Raw genomic sequence first — 18,605 nt, forward strand, 5'->3', positions numbered from 1 at the left:
CTACCATGCACTGCAGCAGGGATTACGATGTCCCTTAGCCGCCAGCTTATCAATGGCGGTTCACCTGCCATGGAAATGCTGGCGAAAGGGACATTGGGGGCCCGTAGCAGGCCCCTTTACCCCTGGCCCTCAGACATGGGTCCTGGGGGGAATCTATGATGCCCCATAACATATCACTGAACCATGTGGCAGGCACCGATATATTTAACATGTTCCTTTTTTTTTTACTTTGCGGCGGATGATGCAGCCAGCAGCACCTGCTGCAATGTAAAAGATAGGCACTGCGAACACCGTAGTGGCAGTCGCATTGTAATGCCTATCGTGGGGCCTCGACCTTGAAGGCCAGCGGTCCCATTCCCCGATTCGATGGCGGTGGTACTGAAGTCCATTTGGACTGAGCTGAAAAAGGATAAGATTCATAAACTGTAATTTTACAAAAATTAATGTCACATCTAGCATGAATTGAATTTAACAAAAGAAAATTGTGTGTGTCCTCCTACTAAAATATTGACAGGAGTTAAAGTATATAATTATGGACTACAGCCATGTGACAGATAAAGGTCACAGTTAAGAAATCCTCAATTTATGTCATCTGGCCGTGTGTGAAAGAAAATGGAAAAATCTTCATGCCTATGGATAAAACTCAATGGTCCTCCATTTGAAACATTTGACCCACAGCTGTATGTAAAGAGTTGGCTTGCAAAAGGTAGAAGGTCTGCTGAAGAAAATTGTTGTGAGAAACCCCAGCAAAACAAACACACTGAATATCTTCGAGGGTTTTGGGGAATCCTGCAATAGATTTCTAAGTAATATAAATATTCTTTACATGTTTTTTAAAGTGTTTGGTATTTTTATGGGTTATACTTAATAAATATACCTTTTTGCCTATTTTATTATCCTTTGCTGGATGCGACTTCATGATTTTCTTAAGCACACAGTGCTAGTTATTTTGATTTAGACCACGCCCCTACTCGGACAGGCCACGCCCCTTCAATACATTAACCACGCCCCTTTTAGAGCACCCCCAGTTTTTTTTCCCCACTTAAAGCACTGATCGCAACCGCACACTTGGCGCAAGCGACACTTCTTCCCACGACTTATTTCCATGCTCAATACCAGGCGTTATTAGACGAGCCCACGTTTATGGCACTTCGGTCTTGAAGACGGCACTCTTCGTATCATAATAACGTGTTTTTGTATCTCATTCTAAATAGTGTGCATCAAACCGTAGTTCCGCCGTTTCTAAGCGCTGTCCATAACAGATGTTACTATTGCATTAGAAACACACGGAAACACAGCAAACGAAAAAAGAGAGCATTATCAAATGACGTTCCGTCGGCTTCAGTTTGTTCGCTATCTTATTTGGAAGCGCTTAGAAACATGCTTCTAAAGCGCTAACAAATATAACTCAGCTTATGCTAGGCGCAACGGCGAGAAAAGCCAGCCAGGCAGCATTACTGTGAGCCTGCCGCTTTAAAAGACCTGTTGTTTTCGCCCTCGAGGAGCCACTTGTCACACGCAGCGTTTCAAGCCCACAAGTACAAACTCGCGCACTTCAAGCCAATGGCGAGGAGGAAGGAAGCCAAGAAAACAGAGTGCAAAGAAGGGAGCGAGGGTACTAGTGCTCCTGAAGTGTTTACAGTCGGCACATGATAGGTCACGCTGCGCCGCGTCGAGAGGCGGACTCGAGCGGGACAGCGACGCCCAGCCCTCCACCCCCTATCTGCATGGATCCGCCCGGGCGATCCAGTGCTTCCGATTCTGACCGGAAGTGGGTGTGAAAGGAGGCTAAGAAAGCAGAAGTCTGGCAAGGCACCAAGGAACCTAATCACACGTTAACAGAGAAGCAGGACTGGTTTTCTTTTTTTCATGTTTTTTTTTTTTTTTAATGATAGACTTCTTTTACCGTGTGGCAGTAATGGCACAGTAAAAGAATAAAAACAAGACACATTCAATGCCATATAGGTCTCAGTTGGCCCTGGCTGGAAATAGTCCCTATTTTAATCAAACAGCCAGTGACCTTGTGACTCTTGTTTTATCCATTTCAACAGAAAGTTCAATCAAAGCCAGTTTTTCACTGTCGGAGCCTGTTACAGCATACCTGTCAACCTCTTGAAAAAAACAAAACCAGGTAAAGTTTGGCATATACGAGGGTAACTACAAAGGACATTTAGAAGTGCTGGTGCGCACTCTCCACAGTGCATGTTTGCTGTTGAGAAGTGCTGGTACTATCCCATTAAATGTATTGCGGCATCGCTGAGAAGTGCAGGTACTCTCGCATTCAAATTAAAAGTTAAGGTACTCCATGCCAGACAAGTCAGTACCTGTCCATTTAAAGCTCTGTATGTAAGTCAGTTGGAGTGAAGGTATAGTTTGCGGACAATCTGTGGTATGAGTCAGTGGTAAAGTTACTGAACCCTTTTAGACAGTAAGGCCTTTTGGGCCAAATTCACTACCTGCATTTTATAGCACGCTTAGTCGTGCTACAGTAGTAGTACTCACACAATACAAAATGCAATCCACAAACCTACATATGGAGACCATCACCACTCCTGTCATTTCTGTGTGGAGAACTCGGCACACACAAGCTTGCATTTTAGTAGCAAATATGGGAGGGACTGGAAAATGGGCAATACTTACTCTTAAATGGGTGGGACTTACGGAGGGGGTAATGAGGGTTCCAAATAAAAATACCCAGCCGCAAGAGTATGCCCAGTGCTATTCACAAACTGCACTTCTAAAGTTACTGCAGCCAAAAAGGTCCCAAAACAGTAGTAAATACTCAGCTCTGCCTTGGGGAAAGTCAAGCATCACACATGGACACTCACAGGTACTGCAAATCATTCCCATAGAAAGTAATTGAGGCAGCAACTTAAAATAACACCCCTTAGGAAATAATGTTAGATAAATAAAATTAGATTGTCTTACACCATTATAGTTAAAAAATAACATTCAAAAACTGTAAAACTTCATTGAATAACCCAAAGGTTACAGGTTACAGGGATGTTAAAGTTAGGAAATAGCATTAAAAAAACTTAGAAAGTCACTGAAAAAAAACAGAGGTTAAAGGGATGTTATAGTAAGGCTCAGATTTTACACACCAAAATCATATTATATATATATATATATATATATATATATATATATATATATATATATATATATATATATATATATATATATATATATGTGTGTGTGTATATATATATATATATATCTATAAATTCACCACTTATAGCTAGTAGAGCGAACTATGACTTGCATACCCATCCTGGACTGCTTATGACCTCAAATTTCATCACTTATGATGTTTTATGACTTCATTTATTACATATTTCAGTAAATTTAAAGTGTTTTTTAAAAAAGCAAAACAGATCTTTTAATCACACCTAACTATAAGGCAGCCAGGCCCTGCGTCTAACTCCCCACAGGCAGCCAATTCTATGCTGCGCACGGCCTTTCGTTGTGTGTGGCGCGGGTTTAGCTGCAGGACCTGGGTTGCAGAAAGGCCCTCATCCTACTCCCCCAGGCAGCCAACCTCACGCTGCACACTGCTTTTAGCAATGCGCAGAAGGGGTTGGCCACAGGTCTTGGCCTTCCTCCAGTCCCGTGGCCAAACCCCCAGCTGGCTGCCACCGCACTCTTTGCACAGCCTTTGGCATGAGCAGCGTACGGTAGGCTTTCAGGCCCTAGGGACCCCACCTGTCCAAAACATATATATTATGGGGTAAGGGGCGTGCAGCCCTCCTCCCTGGCATCAATTGGTTTCAGGGACCCCATCCCCCAGGGCCAAATAGAATAATAAAAGGAAGGGACCACGTGGCCTTCCCCCCCCCCCACGCCTTCTTGTGCCACAGAGACCCCACCCCCAGGGCCAAATTCTAAAGAGAGGGGAACATGCAGTTCCCCTCCTGTAAGCATGAATTAGTCCTGGGAACCCCCTTCCTGTGGGCAAAATTCAATAAATAGGACAGAGAGGCCATGTGCCCTTCCCAGGGCCTTCTTCGGCCCAGGGATCCCATTTACAGGGGCCAATATCTCAGACAATGGGGGTATGCAGCTCTGCCCCTGAATACTAATAGGTTCAGGGTACCCAATCCACTGGTGTCAAATATAATAAAAAAGGGAAAGGCGGTGGGGGGAGGGGGTCATGTGGTCCCTCTTCCTGATCCTTATTAGGCCTTGGAAGCCCATCCCCCCTGGGCCATCTGCTTTTTACGGGGTGAAGGGTCTCAGTACCCCTCTCCTGGGCCTTACCATGCCTCAGGGACCTCATCCCCCAGGGCTGTATTTTCTTAAAAAGGGGAGAGAGGCCATGTGGCCACTCCCAGTCCATTTTGGCCCCATTTGACCCTGTCCCTGGGGCTATCTTTTTAAAAGGGGAGTGGGCCACACAGTCTCCCTCCCCAAGCCAGTTTTGCCCCAGGGGACCCAATCCCACAGGCCTCTATTATGTATCAGTGAGGGTCCTGTGCCCACCCAGGGCACCCACCAAGCACAACATTGGGGGCCACGGGAATGGTGCAGGAGCCGGCATTGCTCCCACCCAAAGGGAGCAGCTATTTATGCTGCTCCTTCTGAGTGGAAGCAATATGGGTTGTGATTCCCTGCCCACATCAGTGCGGGCACAAAAGCAGAACACAAGTATGTTCCCAGCAGGTGGAAGCATCTTTAAATGTCCTGCCGACTGGGAGCAGACTTAGTGTTTGCTCCTGTTTGGCGGGAGATTTGAAAATGCTTTTGCCAGACGGGTGCAAACACATGTCTCCCTGCCCACCATTGTGCGGGTAGGGAAACTACTATGTACTGTGATGGGTGCCCCGGTTCACAGTAAGTGAGCCGACCCTGGGAGATGGGGTCCCCAGGCCAATAACGGCTCAGGGAGGGAGCTGCGTGGGTCCCTCGCCACCCCTTTTAAAAAAAAGTAATTGGCCTCAGACAATGGGGTCCCCGGGACATTTGAAGGTTTAGGGAGGGGGTGCACGCGGCTCCTCTCCCCTTTATTACACATTGATGCTCTGGGGGATGGGCTCCCTGGGGTCTACAGTGGCCCGGGAAGTGGTCTGTGTGCCCCCCTGCCCTTAATTAAAAAATGTGGCCCCAAGGAAGGGGGTCCCCCGGGCGCTTGAAGGCTCAGGAATGGGGGGCATTTTTTTGACATTTTGTCCCCAGGGAATGCAGTGGCGTAGCTAGCCCTTCTGCCACCAGTGGCGGTCTCTGAGTTTGCTTCCCACGGGTTGCTGAGGAATGCTGCGATGGCCGCCCTGCATGGTGCACGTAAGAAGGTAAGAGTGGGGGGATGCCGCCACTCCCAAAACTCGTACCGCCCCCCCCCCCCCCCCTTCCTACGCCACTGAGGGGATGGGCTCCCCGGGGCCTATAATGGTTCGGGATCGGGTTGCATCCACCCTTCCCCTTATGGATTGTTGCCCCCGAGGATGGGCCTATAATGGCTGACTGGGGCCCGCACGACCCCCTTCCCTTACTTAAAAAATGCAGCCCCAGGCCAACATTTCTTTTACCACCATTTTTTTTTGGCCACAATTCCAGTCAGTGGTTTCCTCCTTATTGAAATACCCTACATTGGTATCAGCTAATAGAGCTGCTTTGTGACCTTGCATGTCTTAAATCCTAGTGGCCAAGCATTGTCTACCTTTATATATTTCAATATTTTGTGAACTCCACAAGTTAAGTTATTGTATTGGAACATAACTATCACCATTCTGACAGCCTGGGAGGATGTTCCTTTCAAGAAGATTTTCTTTAAGACTAACCAAAGAGACTTTGAGGGCCAGATTTTATTTTGATTCTTATGGGTTATATGTACAAACTTTTTTTGTGTGCTGAATAAATACTCAAAATACTGGATCATGCCTTGCATAGGCATGGGACTCATCAAAAGAAAAGGCGTATTTTCTCTGATACCTGCTCAAGTGCATTAAGCAATGCTGAATCATCTATTTATTTTTCCTCTAATTGCTCTTCAGTTGAGATTTCAGTTGTGTGAAAAAGGACCTCTTTTTGCATGCTCACCCTGATTTTTTGTGGACGGATGTGATGGGTCCAGTCCACAGTGTATGTGCTCTGACCCCTAAACCATGGTAAAATTGGAAATCCCCTAATTGTCACACTTAACTTTCCAGTAAGGATGTGGCGTAAGGTGTAGGAAAATACACCTGTGGCAGGGAAACATTATATGTCACCTGGGGCTGGAGCAAATGCTGCGTCATCCATTAGGCTGAGAAATAAAACACGGCTTCAGACTTAGATGTGTAGCCTGACTCCAGCAGCCTTTAAAACTATAGGCGTACCTGTCAAAATGACCCTTTTTGACACGAAAGGAAAAAATCCTACTTTTAAATATGAAATAAGTCACCCCTAAGTAGGCCTTGCAGCCCCAATGGTAGAGTGACTAATACTTATAAGTTAGGAATTTAAATGTTAGCATGCGCGTACAGTAAGTAGGCCCAACGGGCTATTTTCAGCGCAAAAAAGTCAAGCTTAATCCCAACTATTTAAACTCACTGCTTTGTTCTAGGCTGTCTCCTGGAAAATAGTTAAGCAGTAGTAGAAGAGGCCTAATTAGTTGTTTTTAAGCTCATTAACTACAAGATTGTGTGACAAATGCTCTGAATGCACTCAGCAGACCTGGAAGCAGAAGAGGGCTTTGTGGCAACGGTGCTTCATTGTCCACCCTGGCTGTATGGTCCACATTGAGCAAGGGTGCCCTGTGTTTTTTAACCTTTAAAATCATACTCCCTTTTTATCAACAGAACAACAATTACGACTTAAAACATTGTAGGATCTTAAAGATTTTCTTGTCTTACCATTCTGTATTCCTTCCACCGTCTTAGTGCCGTTGACTGGTAACTCCTCATTATGGTGAGTCTGCAATAAGAAACGCACATTTTAGCTGCATAGCAATGAGAATCTTTCACAATTTCTGCAAATTGAAGACTTTTAAATGAAAATCGAGCATAAGACTTCATGATCTCAGATCTGCTAGCTCACACGGTGCCACCACGTGCCATACAATAGTAGCACTTTTCACAAGGACACCCAGCAAAGGGCTGATATCACATGGTGAACACAAGGAGAGCTCATATGTTGAAAGTCTGCACCTCTGAAGTCCTTTACGGATTCTGCGGCCTCCCCAGGACACAGAATGCTGCATTATTTTTTGGGCGGGGGGGAGTTTATATAGCGCTAACTCTACCCAAAGGTATCAGAGCGCTTTACACGAGCACCAGTTGCATTACAGACGGACATATTCATTTTGTTAGGCACGGGGAGTTAAAGTGATTTGCCCAGAATCACAGGATGTTGTGCGTCCCTGCTGAGACTCGAACCCGGTTCCCCAGCTTCGAGGTCGGCCGCTCCAGCCCTTTGGAGGATGGCGGAGAGGCTGCTCAGGCAATGGCTGGCTCTATGCCTTGCTCACATGGCTCAGTCACTCGCAGTGCTCCTCCAGAGCTGCTCACACAGGGATGGCACAAAACACACCCATAGCCAGTGCCTGTAATGTAATTAAAATCAGTAAACAAGGGTATTACTTAATGCATCAACCTGCCAAAGGTCTGCAACGCAACAAAAACCTCAAAACATTGTCATACAAAGGGTGAGTAACTTGCCTGGCCATATATTATTAGCAGAGTTTTTCTACCTTTGAGGGCTTTGTGGTCTACATTGGTTTTGTATGGGTCACTTCAGAGTGCTGAAGGAGAGGACAACAAATGCAGCTTTATGACGGGGAAGGGGAAGTGAGAGTTCAATGGAATGACGTGGGAAGCCGTGAATGAAAGAATGATCGATATATAAAGGTCACGGCTACTCCATAGAGTGTATGGACGCTAGAACTATAGAACCGAGGCCATCATTAGTACCGCTAATATGATGGAAATAGGGATTCTTTAAGTTCTTTTTATAAACGAAAGTTCAGGGGAAATGGACCACAGTGACAGCAGAAGTCTTCTATTCTTTACTTTTTTTTTTTCCCGCAGAGTTTTATATAGCGCAAACTTGACCCGCAACCGAATCGGGTATCAGAGCGCTTTACATAGCACCAGTTACGTTACATGAGGACACATTCATTTTTGTTGGGCACGGGGAGATTAAGTGATTTGCCCAGAATCACAGGATGTTCAGCGTCATTACCGAAACTCGAGACTTGCTAAGACCGAGAAGAACCGTCCTCCATGTCTAGCCTGCGGAACCTTGGAACTTTTACTGGTAGGGCAGCTGTGGACCGGAGGTTCCTAAGCGGATGGTAAAGGACTACCCTATCAATAAGACACCTGGGACCATGCTTAGAAAATGTATGTGAATAGTGGTAATGGCCTCAAAGAGGGTCCTTTTCTCAATCGGGAGCCGGTGCAAGTTACAGAGATGTTGCAGGATTGAGTCTCCCTTGGTTTTTTCCAAGATAAGACCAAAGTACAGAATGTTCACTTTATCTAAGCTGGAAGTTACCAATGTGTCGACAACTGTCTTACATGTTGCACAAGGGAGGAGACCGAAATCAAAGCTGGTCCCATCCGTGGACTAAATATGCAGTTGGAAAGAGTTTATCATCAAGCTTAGCACCCACAGTCTTAGCAGGGGCTGGAGGAGGAGGACCAGGAGTTATTTAGCCAGCGTCCTCTTGCTTCACCTAGGGGAATCGGAGTTCTCTCCCTAGCATTGCAGATGGCTCTCACACAACCAATGCAGGACATCATTCAGACAAGTTTCACAAGTAGCAAGCACGTTTGTACATGTAGGGGGAAAGTGAGAATCAATTGGGTGTCATCAGCATATGAAATGGTTTCAAACGTATTTGATGCTATCACTTCAGCTAAGTGGGGCACATACCTTTTGGGGTGCTGCGGTACTCCTGTTTGAGCCATCATTATTTAACATCTAACTGTTTGCTGGTCGAAGAATAAGGAGCAAGCCAAATTTCCTGCTTTCTCCCTTCCAAACAAAAGATTTTATCCAGCTCCATGCGTGACCTCCAATACCGATCTCTGAGCGATGCTGTGAGAGAATAGGATGAGAGACGGTATCGAACGCTGCTGAAAGATCCAGCAGAATAAGGGCAGTGGCATAGCAAAACCTGAGCCCACCCCCCTGCAAAGTACATAGAGAGGGTCCCCCATGCTCCAGACCCAGTCAGGAACTCTCAGGCCAGGGGTCTGCTGCCTGTGCACCCTGGAACTCAGCCCCCCTCCCCTGCCGTGTTGGCTCTTGTTATCCCACTGGTTCAGTGCAGTGCCCTCACCTTCATCCTGCACCATCTTTATCACCTCAGTAACAAAACCCCGACTGAGTGTGGTGCAGAAGTTTATGGTCTTTCAGGTAGGTCGGCAGCTGGGTATTTAGCAGCCTGTCCGACATTTTAGAGGATGAAGAGAGCAAAGAGGTAGGGTGAAAAACTGACCGGACTGATGGATTTGCCATTGGTTTCTGCATTGCAGGGACCATGTTAGGCCTTTTAAAGCAGATTGGTACTGCTGCCCACTCCAGTGAGCTGTAAAGAGATAGTGAAAAATAGGATCTTTGGCCGCTAAATAATTTGCCAGTATGGCAGAGGGGCACAGGCCACAGGCCACTAATAGGCCCTGATTTACTCTGCAAAAAGACCTGCTCAGTTTTCTTGATTGAAATAGGTGCAAATCTATTCAAAGAACACACAGATTTAGGGGTGTTCGGTTCTCAAATTCCAATCACCACTGGTGAAAAAACTTGACTAACTCCCTGATGCAAAAAAGCCAACTTAAATATTGAGGATCTTATCTTCCGAGAACGTAGATAGCCTTTTGCATAATTCAGCCAGGGCTGGAATTGCTGGACTAGAGGCTTTGGGATTCAGACAGGATCTAACAATGTTAAATATTTCACGACTGGTATTCTCAGCTTCAGCAACATAGTGAGCATAAAAAACACTTCGGGCAGTATTTAAAGTCTCATGATCCAACTTTAGAGCCGTTTTAGAAGACTCTTTATCGTCCATATCATAATGCGCCACCATTTCCGTTCCAGTTGTTTGCAGGCTTCCTTTAGAACCAAAAGTTCTGACGATAACCATGGGGCCGATGGACGCCTGTGCTTAACGTGGTCAACTTTAGTGAGGGCCAGGGTGTCAATAACCTCCCGTAGCCAAATGTTAACTGACTCGAGATCAGGGTCAACGTCACTTGAACGAGTTAGCTGAGACACTGACAGTAATTCAGTGATCTCTTTCAGGTCAATTTTATTCCAAGCTCGGGCCATAACATTGGCCTTTTTAGTTGATTCATTAGTAATGTTGGCCATGTCCATTCTAAATGGGATCAACTAATGGACAGACCTGAGAAGCAAATTAGGTTCATCAACAGTAAGCAGGAAGTTGGGAAAAACTGAGATCTAGAGTGTGACCCGCTTGATGGGCAGCAGCAGTGACAAGTTGTCGTCAATTGAACACAATGGAGGTGTCTACAAGCACCAGCTCTGATGTACCAATGGCCACAAGCACATGCAGAATGAAGTGAATACTTCAGAAAAGTAGGATAGCTGGCCTCATCACAGAAAGCTAAAACTTTGAGGCTGGGTCAGAGAAACAATAGATCAGAACATCCTAAAAAAGAAACCCTTAAGGAGAGCGAAATGCAAAAACCAAGATTCGCAGAGCCTCTTTAATTCCCATGCAGGAATGTGGAGTTGTAAAGTTGCTATGGAGAATAATAGCGATTTCCCCCACCCCGCTGGTCCACCCTATCTTGTCTATAAATGACATAACCAGAAGGAACCGTCTGCGCTATGTCAGGATTTGAGTCGGTGAGGAGCGAGGTTTTGGTAAGGAACATGGCGTCTAGTATGAAATCCACAAGACCCTGTAAGGCAGGTTTCGGTAGTGACCGAACATTGACCAAGCATGCTTTGAAGCTTTTGTCTGAGCGTGGCCCACTTTGTGACTTCAACGTGCTACTGCCTGCAATCATATTAATGCATCTCATTGCTCGTGGAATGCAAGCAGAAGGTAAAGCAGGCTCAAACCATATTGAAGGTTTACAGCTACGACAAATTGCCCGGTCCTCAACAGAACATCTACCACACCCCTCATTGATGGATTTATTGATGTTCTTTCTTCATGTTGTGACCCATTCTCTGCAGGGAGTTCAGGTGAATGCTAGTCCAAATAGTATATTGTCCTGAATCTCTCGTGGTTGAGTTGGGATACCAAGTTTGGGTTTACGGTGTTCCACCATCTGTAGTCCTGTTCGCTCAGTGTTCTGCCTTTGCGCTTCAGCCTCTTGAAAGATCACAGGGTGCTCAAGTTTGCAGACGATGAACGAGGGGTTCCAGCTAGAGCATAGCATGCAGCCAGTTTGGTCCTAGGCCTTTCTCTCAGTAGGCTTTGTGAATAGCCTGGAACTTGGCCTTTAGGAGCCAGGAAAGAGTTTTGAAATGAACTTGCCTACAGAGGTTCAAGCACAACCTGGCTGATGGGATCTGTAGCCATGGCAACCTGAAAGAGTGTTTCTTGGGGGGCAGGGGGGGTAGTGTAAATGATATTGCAATAATTCCATAGCGCGGTGACCAGGATCTCATCACCTACACGCGGTGGTCGCTACAACAGTGGGAGGATTTTTGTCAGTCAAAAGTACTTCAGATTGACATCCTTGACTACTGTGTTGACATCATTCAAATGAGGAATGAATTAGCGTTGGCTAAAACAAGCCGTGGCATAAACTACTCAATGGGCTTATTAGGCAAGTGAGTGGGCTTGATTTGTAGCACTGTTCTATATGCAGGGAAAACCTTAAACTAGAAAAAGATTGGTGGTATGACCAAGTTTATTATTCATCCCTGAAATACATTTGTTTTGCTTTATTTTATCAGACAGCCATGTGCTGGCTTATGTACAGCATAACAAACTATACGAACCTTCATATGAAGACCAGAAAAAAAATGTACATGTTTATTTATGGGGTGTTTCTCTTTAAAACACAGATATGGGTTCAAAATACACAGCAATAAAAACATTTAGAAAAACTTTAACACAAGAATAAAATCCCTTCAAAAATTATTATCTATCCTCCCTGGGGTGAAAATCTGAATTTGCTGAATTGGGCCATCAGTAAGATAGCTGTTAGTGGCTGAATACCCATGGAGAGGCTTGAATTTGTAAGGGAGACTCAGCCTTTCATCCTGTCCAAAACGGAAGAGAGGAGTACCAGTTATTTGGGCAGTAATGGCACTTACTTTTGAAGTCGATAGACACAACAATTTATGGTAAGTATAATTAGTAATGCATTATTAAGTACTGCTGTTAAGTCATGACTAATGGCAGAATGTGCCCTATATAAATAACAACATACTAAACATATTTTGTCCCTTCCCCCTTTGAGATTAGCAGAACAGTAGAAGGGATGCCTTATCCGTCCTCTCAGGTTCCACAAGTGCTGTATAGAGGATGAAGGTGTTGGGTGAAATTGCTAATGATACTGAAAAAGTTTAACTTTGGTCCATTGAACCCAATAGGCATAAAATATCCAAGTGCCAAGGCCACTTAATTACCACACACAATATTGGCCTAAAGGGATCACTTCCTGAGCCAACACGATAGCAGCAGTTTACATCACTGATGCACAGTGCTTAATTTGTAAAATATGAAGTGCAGGTGCTTAAATGTTTGTCTGAGGCCACACCTACTTTTCTATGGCTCCACCCACTCCCTCAACTGGCTTCACCTACTTACTCTATTAGCCCCACCCACATCTGGCACTGCAAAAAAGTCAGATGTAATACCCGATCTGAAGTTCAGCAAGGGAGCCTACCTCATAGTAAGGTTTTGATAGGTTTCCCTGCCCTGTGAACATTTTGAAAAAGATAAAATCAAATGTGCATTTATAGCACAATTTTGAAATAAATTAGCTAAAATCACTAATGCATTGAAAAGGGACAATTCCAGTGCTATATGTGCTAATTTGGGGAAAAGGACAATACAGGGGTATGCCATTTTTAACCGGGTCTAGGTGTCCCACCCCCACCTTTTTTTATATATCCCTAGCCCCACCTCGTAAACCTTATTGAAAGTATAAAATATTGTTAAAAGGAACAAATTAAAATGGTGAAGAGTAAAAGGTGAATAACAAAGAGAAATGTATTTTCTGCTAGAGAAGCAAAGAAGAGGAAGTTGTCTCTCTTATTCACGACTATTTATCCAAGGACAGTGATGCCATAGGACCCTCTGTGATATGTGATTTTGAACACCTAAGGGCCGATTCACAAAGTGCCTCTGCACTCCCGGCAGTCATGGCAGAGGGGTGCACTCGTGGCGGGACCTCCCCACTGCAGTTACTCATTGTGGAGGTCCCACGACGAATGTAGAGGCCCCCACCATGAGTGCGGGCACTGTTGACACAACTGCAGGGCCTCTACCACGAGTGTGAAGGCCCTCTGTGAATCGCCCCCCTAGTAAGTTAACTTTACTGAAGTATTGATCTTCTCATGTTTTGATGAATTTCTTAGTTTAAATATGCTTGTGAAATTTTGCTGCTATAATTCAATGTAATGATGAACCAGATGTAATTCAGCCTTCAGTCTTATAATGAAATCATTTTGGACTGTAGGTCCCCATATGAAACATAAGATAACCATCAGCACAGAACATGGGCAAAGGACAGCCTTTACAATCAAACTAGGAAAGGTAGAGTGTAACACGTGGAAAAAAAAACAACTCTGTTAAGATAACCGTGCTAGCTGAGTACACATCAGCCCTTGAAAGGAGCTTGTGAGAAACGACATTTAAAGCCCCGCACCAACTTTTTCTAGGTCTATGGCCATTTACCTGCTGTTCATTCACCTACTCCTCACCCAAGAAGAGGTATGGTATAACTGCTGTCTTTGATTTTCATTTATTCTGTCCTTTTCTGAAGGCACTACCCAAAGTGTTACATTTACTATACATATCAAGATTTAAACTATGAACGTCTTGTGCAGATGCACTGTCATCTACCTGCAAGGCACACATTTAGAGAATATTAAAAAACATGGCTATTAACTTTAGCTTGGGCTGAGCTGCCTTATCTGTGAATCCCTCTTCCGTTTCCACTTGCCAAAAGAGTGGTTAAGCTGACTATTAAACCTCTGCTCCCTCTCTAGGCTTAGTTGTAGTTTTAAGAGTGCCCATTTATGCCTGAGTTTTACTCAGTGCTTATTCTGAGCAGGTGGTTTCCAGTGCTCAGCACCTAATCATCAACACAGCACTTAATGATTAACATCGGAGCTTTTCATGAGCACCAGTTAAGGACACATTAATTTACGGGGAGATTAAGTGGCTTGGCCCAGAATCGCAGGATGTTGAGCTGACTGAGGAGACACGAACCTGGTTCCCCAGCTCCGTAGTCTGCAGCACTGGCATTTAAGCGGCACCCTCTGGTCACTTTCATGGTTAGCAGTTGCTTCCACTTTAGGCGACGCTAACAGGAGAAATTGGCTGGTGCAAGCTGCCTCCTGACAAGAGCCCTGGCACTTATTTATTTATTTTTTTTACAAATTAACCACTGATTTTATTAGAGGTGGGCAAGCCAAAAATTAACAGGGAGAGCAGAGCCGAGCTGCGGGTCTGGCTCAGATCTTAACGCCTGTGCACGAACCGAGCCCTGGAAAACGTTTGCTATGTATATCATAAAACAAACATTATTTAAACTATTATAAGGTCTCTTCAAAATTCAAAAAAAGTGTATTTCTTTACCATGTGGACGCTTTGCCATTAATAGTCAGATTATAGAACTGCACTCCAAAGTACTTATTAAAAGTGATAGTTTCTAAACATAAACCATTAGTGAACTAAGAGACAAGACAACTGACATGTAAACCCTGTACATAACCCAGATTATTTTAGAGCAGCATTATAGTTCTATTAGATCAAACATCATAGGTTTTTGTAAAACTGGTATCCTGAACTCACGTTTGAAAGGGCTTTAATACACTGTAGTGAAGAAAAAAAGTGTTTTGGTAAAATAAAATATTTGCCTATGGTCACACAATTTAAGCTGGTAGCCGCAATTTACGAATGTTTTGCGGTTTTACTTTTTACAAATCAGGCAGTAAATAGGTATCTATTTGTCTTTCCTATGTTAAGGCTTCGTTTTCACCTTTCTGCAGCTTTTGTATAGCGGGAACTTGGCACGCTTTACATGAGTACTGGTTACATTACACAAGGTCACTTTCATTGTTTATAGGCAATGGGGATATTAAACGCTTTGTTCAGAATCACAGGATGTTGAGTGGACCCCGAGACTCCAACAGGGTTCCCCAGCTGCAAAGTTAGCACATCCTGGGTAGAGGGGGGCAAGCAGAAGCCATATAAAAGCTCGTCTCGAGGTTCCAACAGGACCTCGAGTTGAGACAGAGCCAGGCTTCAGGCTCGACCTTGGCTCGAGCTTTGAGTGACTAGTCCACCTCTACATTTTTAAATCGCCACTTCAAAGGCAGACACGCTTTAAGGGTCTGCATTAGGGCCCAAGGAACCCAACCCATGCTGCGTCACAGGGCCCAAACGGTGAACACTGCATTAGCTGCCACCCACGCAGCCGTAGAAGTAGAACCAAAGAATTTATGGCTGCATGGGTGGGTATTATGAATGTGCAAGTAAGTTTGTCTATTTTGTCGGTCCACAGATCCTTTAACACTAACTCTCAACCACACTAATGTATTTACCTTGTAAACGGCAAAATATCGCCGCTTTCCAGTTATCTATTGTTACCCATCAGTCTCACAGGGAATATTCCCAATAAGACTGACGGGTAACCTTCTGTTTAGTGCTGACTATATCCTGTACATTTTCCACTGGGAATAATGTGTAATTCTCAATAGTGCAGCGGCGCTGCCCAAAGGTCAAAGAGGACAGACAAGTTCAAGGAGCTTGAAGTACTCCTGTGCCCAGTAATAGGCAGCCGCGTTTGTTCCACTTACCTCAACTTATCTCTGCCGTGTTGGGCATTCAGCAGGTGCCCTCCCTATACATGAGTGGTTCTGTTAGGCGGGCCTGGTGCTGCTGCTAGTAACATTGAAAGGATGACTCAGGGTGGGGTGCGCGCATGCGGGTATGCTGTGGGTGGCAATTTGAAAACAATCTGCGCACGATGCCTGCTGCCCGCTGCCTCACAGCCCCTGCCCCGGAAGAACCAAAATCCAGCGCAATGAATTAGTGTCCCACGGCCCGCCCACTGGGCACCGGCAGCAACACTCAACTAAGGGCCGCCATCAATACACATTTATTTATTTTTCATGAATATAACTACCTGATCTTGCCTCAGCCTCGGCTCAGTCTCACAGCCGCAAGTCCTGCAACACCACTACTGACCGGGACACTCACTCGGGAGTGGAGACGGTCATGAGAACAACACTCTGCGGCTGCGCCGAGGTAAACAGAAATAAATACATCAATGCAACATCCAATATGGCACCACCAAGTGCAGCAGATGGGTGTAGAGTGTAGACCCGGCCCTGATAAGAAAGTGCTGGTGCTAAGCAACGGAAAGCACCGGCACAAATTAAGCACTGCTGATGCACAAACAGAAATCTGGGTTTACATCAGGTTGGGTGTCTGGGTGCATTGTGTGCAAGAGATCTAGTCTCTGTGCCTCAGCTTATTCTGCAGATCTCTCTGAGCTCAGCAACTTCTTCAATTTAACGTTGAGCGTGATTTAACGCCACGTGCCCTATGAACCCCTCTGCTAAAGAGGTACAAAAGACTTTCAGTTAAAGTCAATTTGTAACATTCCTTAATTTGCCTATATATTTTGCCCTGGAGTAACAGAGAGGAGTAGATTGCAATCCAGAAAGGTTTATTAGCAAATTAGTATCTCCAGTTTAAATCAATTAGACATAAATCAAAATGCACCTGAATACATCATTCATGAAAATGAACTGAGTAATTCAGTTAGTAATGTGAAAGTTACATTATTAAATGCAACATATGGAAATTAAGGCAAAGTCCCATTTGTATAAAGGAATATTCCTAATGCTAAGCTAAGGTTGTGGGCCCGGACGAAGAAATTCAGTACCAGCCGGTGTCAGCAAATATAGCATTGAAAGAAGAACAAAATAAAAGTTCCAGTTAGAATAAGGAGGAATGTACTTGCTCTCGAGAGTATCTCTATGAGCAGGAAAATAAGGAGCATTGGTCCCAAGAGAAGAAAGGGAAGGATGTCGAGTTGCAAAGGTGCAAGTGATCTGACTAACAAGCTTCACCCTTTTAAAACATAAGTTCCATCCAAGTGATGCATTCTTCGGATTCCCACTGGGTAAGAACCAATCAAAATCCAGTGTTCTCTCCATATTTGGTGTTAGCCTCCTCCGCACAGATAATGCAATGTCAACTTCTTCTCCCATTTTGCAGTAGGGGCCGGTATCTCGGAAGAGTGGCGGTGTGGTGGGGAGGCAGCAGAGGGGGTCTGACGGGGGAGGGCCGGACGACACAAATAAACAAAAAAAAAACAACTGGTGGCTCCTTCGCTAAGACAGAGGAGCGTCGCCCCACTGTTCAAAAGGAAAAATAAAATGATAATAACATATAATTATTATCATTTTATTTTCTCTATTGCAGTCAGTGGCAGGGCGGGCCAGAGCAGGGGAGGGTGGTGTGCACTCCCTAAGTTTGAATGAACAGCTTGGGCGGCCCTCTTGGGCCGCCCAAACAGTTCATGCGCACTTTGCATGTTCCTACTTGGCTGCATTACACAGCCTGGTGAGGAACATGCACAGGCTCCCTGATGCATTGCAGCGTTGTGAATGGCTCAGGGGAGCCTGTGTGCCCGGGTGCTTCCTGCTACTGGCCGCGACAGGAAGATGAAGAAGACGAGGTCAGAGGAGGGAGGAGAGATGGCGGCCAGCCCATAAAGGTAAATCCTTTTCTTTTACATTACTCTCCCCTATCCGCCCACCACCCCTGACTCACTGACCTCGTCCAGTAGCAGCCGCTACTGTACCTGCTGCAGTACTGGATCGCCACATTGGGCTCTTCTAAGCTCCTCTCCTCCACAGGCACAGGCTCCACTGGCCAATCCGGGCTCTGCTCTCATGCTGCTGGTGGCAACATGAAAGCAGCATCAGGATTGGCCTGAGCACCATGAATTTCCACTCCCAGTTAGACTGGGTGCCTGTGCCTGCGGTCTCCAACCCTGCAATGCCGCTCGGAGACAGCTTTAGCGCGCATGACAGTTTGGCCGGCAGGAGATAGCAGTCCACATGACGGTTTGGCCGGCAGGAGATGGCCGCCCAAACCGTCATGCGGACTGCTATCAGTGCGAAACACTTCCTCTTGTGCCTGCCCCCAAACTCTGCGACTTGAAGAAAAAATATGATAATAAACCGGGTTTATTACGGTTTTATTTTTCATGTTTAAGGCTGCTGGTGGGTCGGGGGGTGGGGGTGGGGGGTATGGGGAAGGCCACGCTCAACTGCCATAGCAGAGAAGCTGCCACTGCCATTTTGTCATTCACGATATCTCACAAATGAGTATTCCCCACCTCAGTTTCCCATCCCATGCAGGTGCTGAAGTCACTGCCACAACCGACTAATTGCTACTCTACGTCCTTCAAAATTTAAATTTAAGCTAACAAAGAATAAAACTCTAC

At 45.3% G+C, this 18,605-nt stretch overlaps 1 protein-coding gene across 6 annotated transcripts in view; it reads right to left on the reverse strand.

Moving 5' to 3' along the window:
* The window catches only part of LOC146821982 (uncharacterized), a 441,926-nt gene that overhangs the window by 176,811 nt on the left and 246,510 nt on the right, over positions 1-18,605 (reverse strand). For all 6 annotated transcript variants that reach the window (XM_085613073.1, XM_085613071.1, XM_085613070.1 and 3 more), the window contains one exon: positions 6,828-6,888. In XM_085613073.1, coding sequence (XP_085469199.1) covers positions 6,828-6,888 — 61 coding nt within the window. The remainder of the gene's footprint in view (positions 1-6,827; positions 6,889-18,605) is intronic.

Source organism: Triturus cristatus, chromosome 6 (assembly GCF_964204655.1).
Source record: "Triturus cristatus chromosome 6, aTriCri1.1, whole genome shotgun sequence".
Taxonomy (NCBI): Eukaryota; Metazoa; Chordata; class Amphibia; order Caudata; family Salamandridae; genus Triturus; species Triturus cristatus.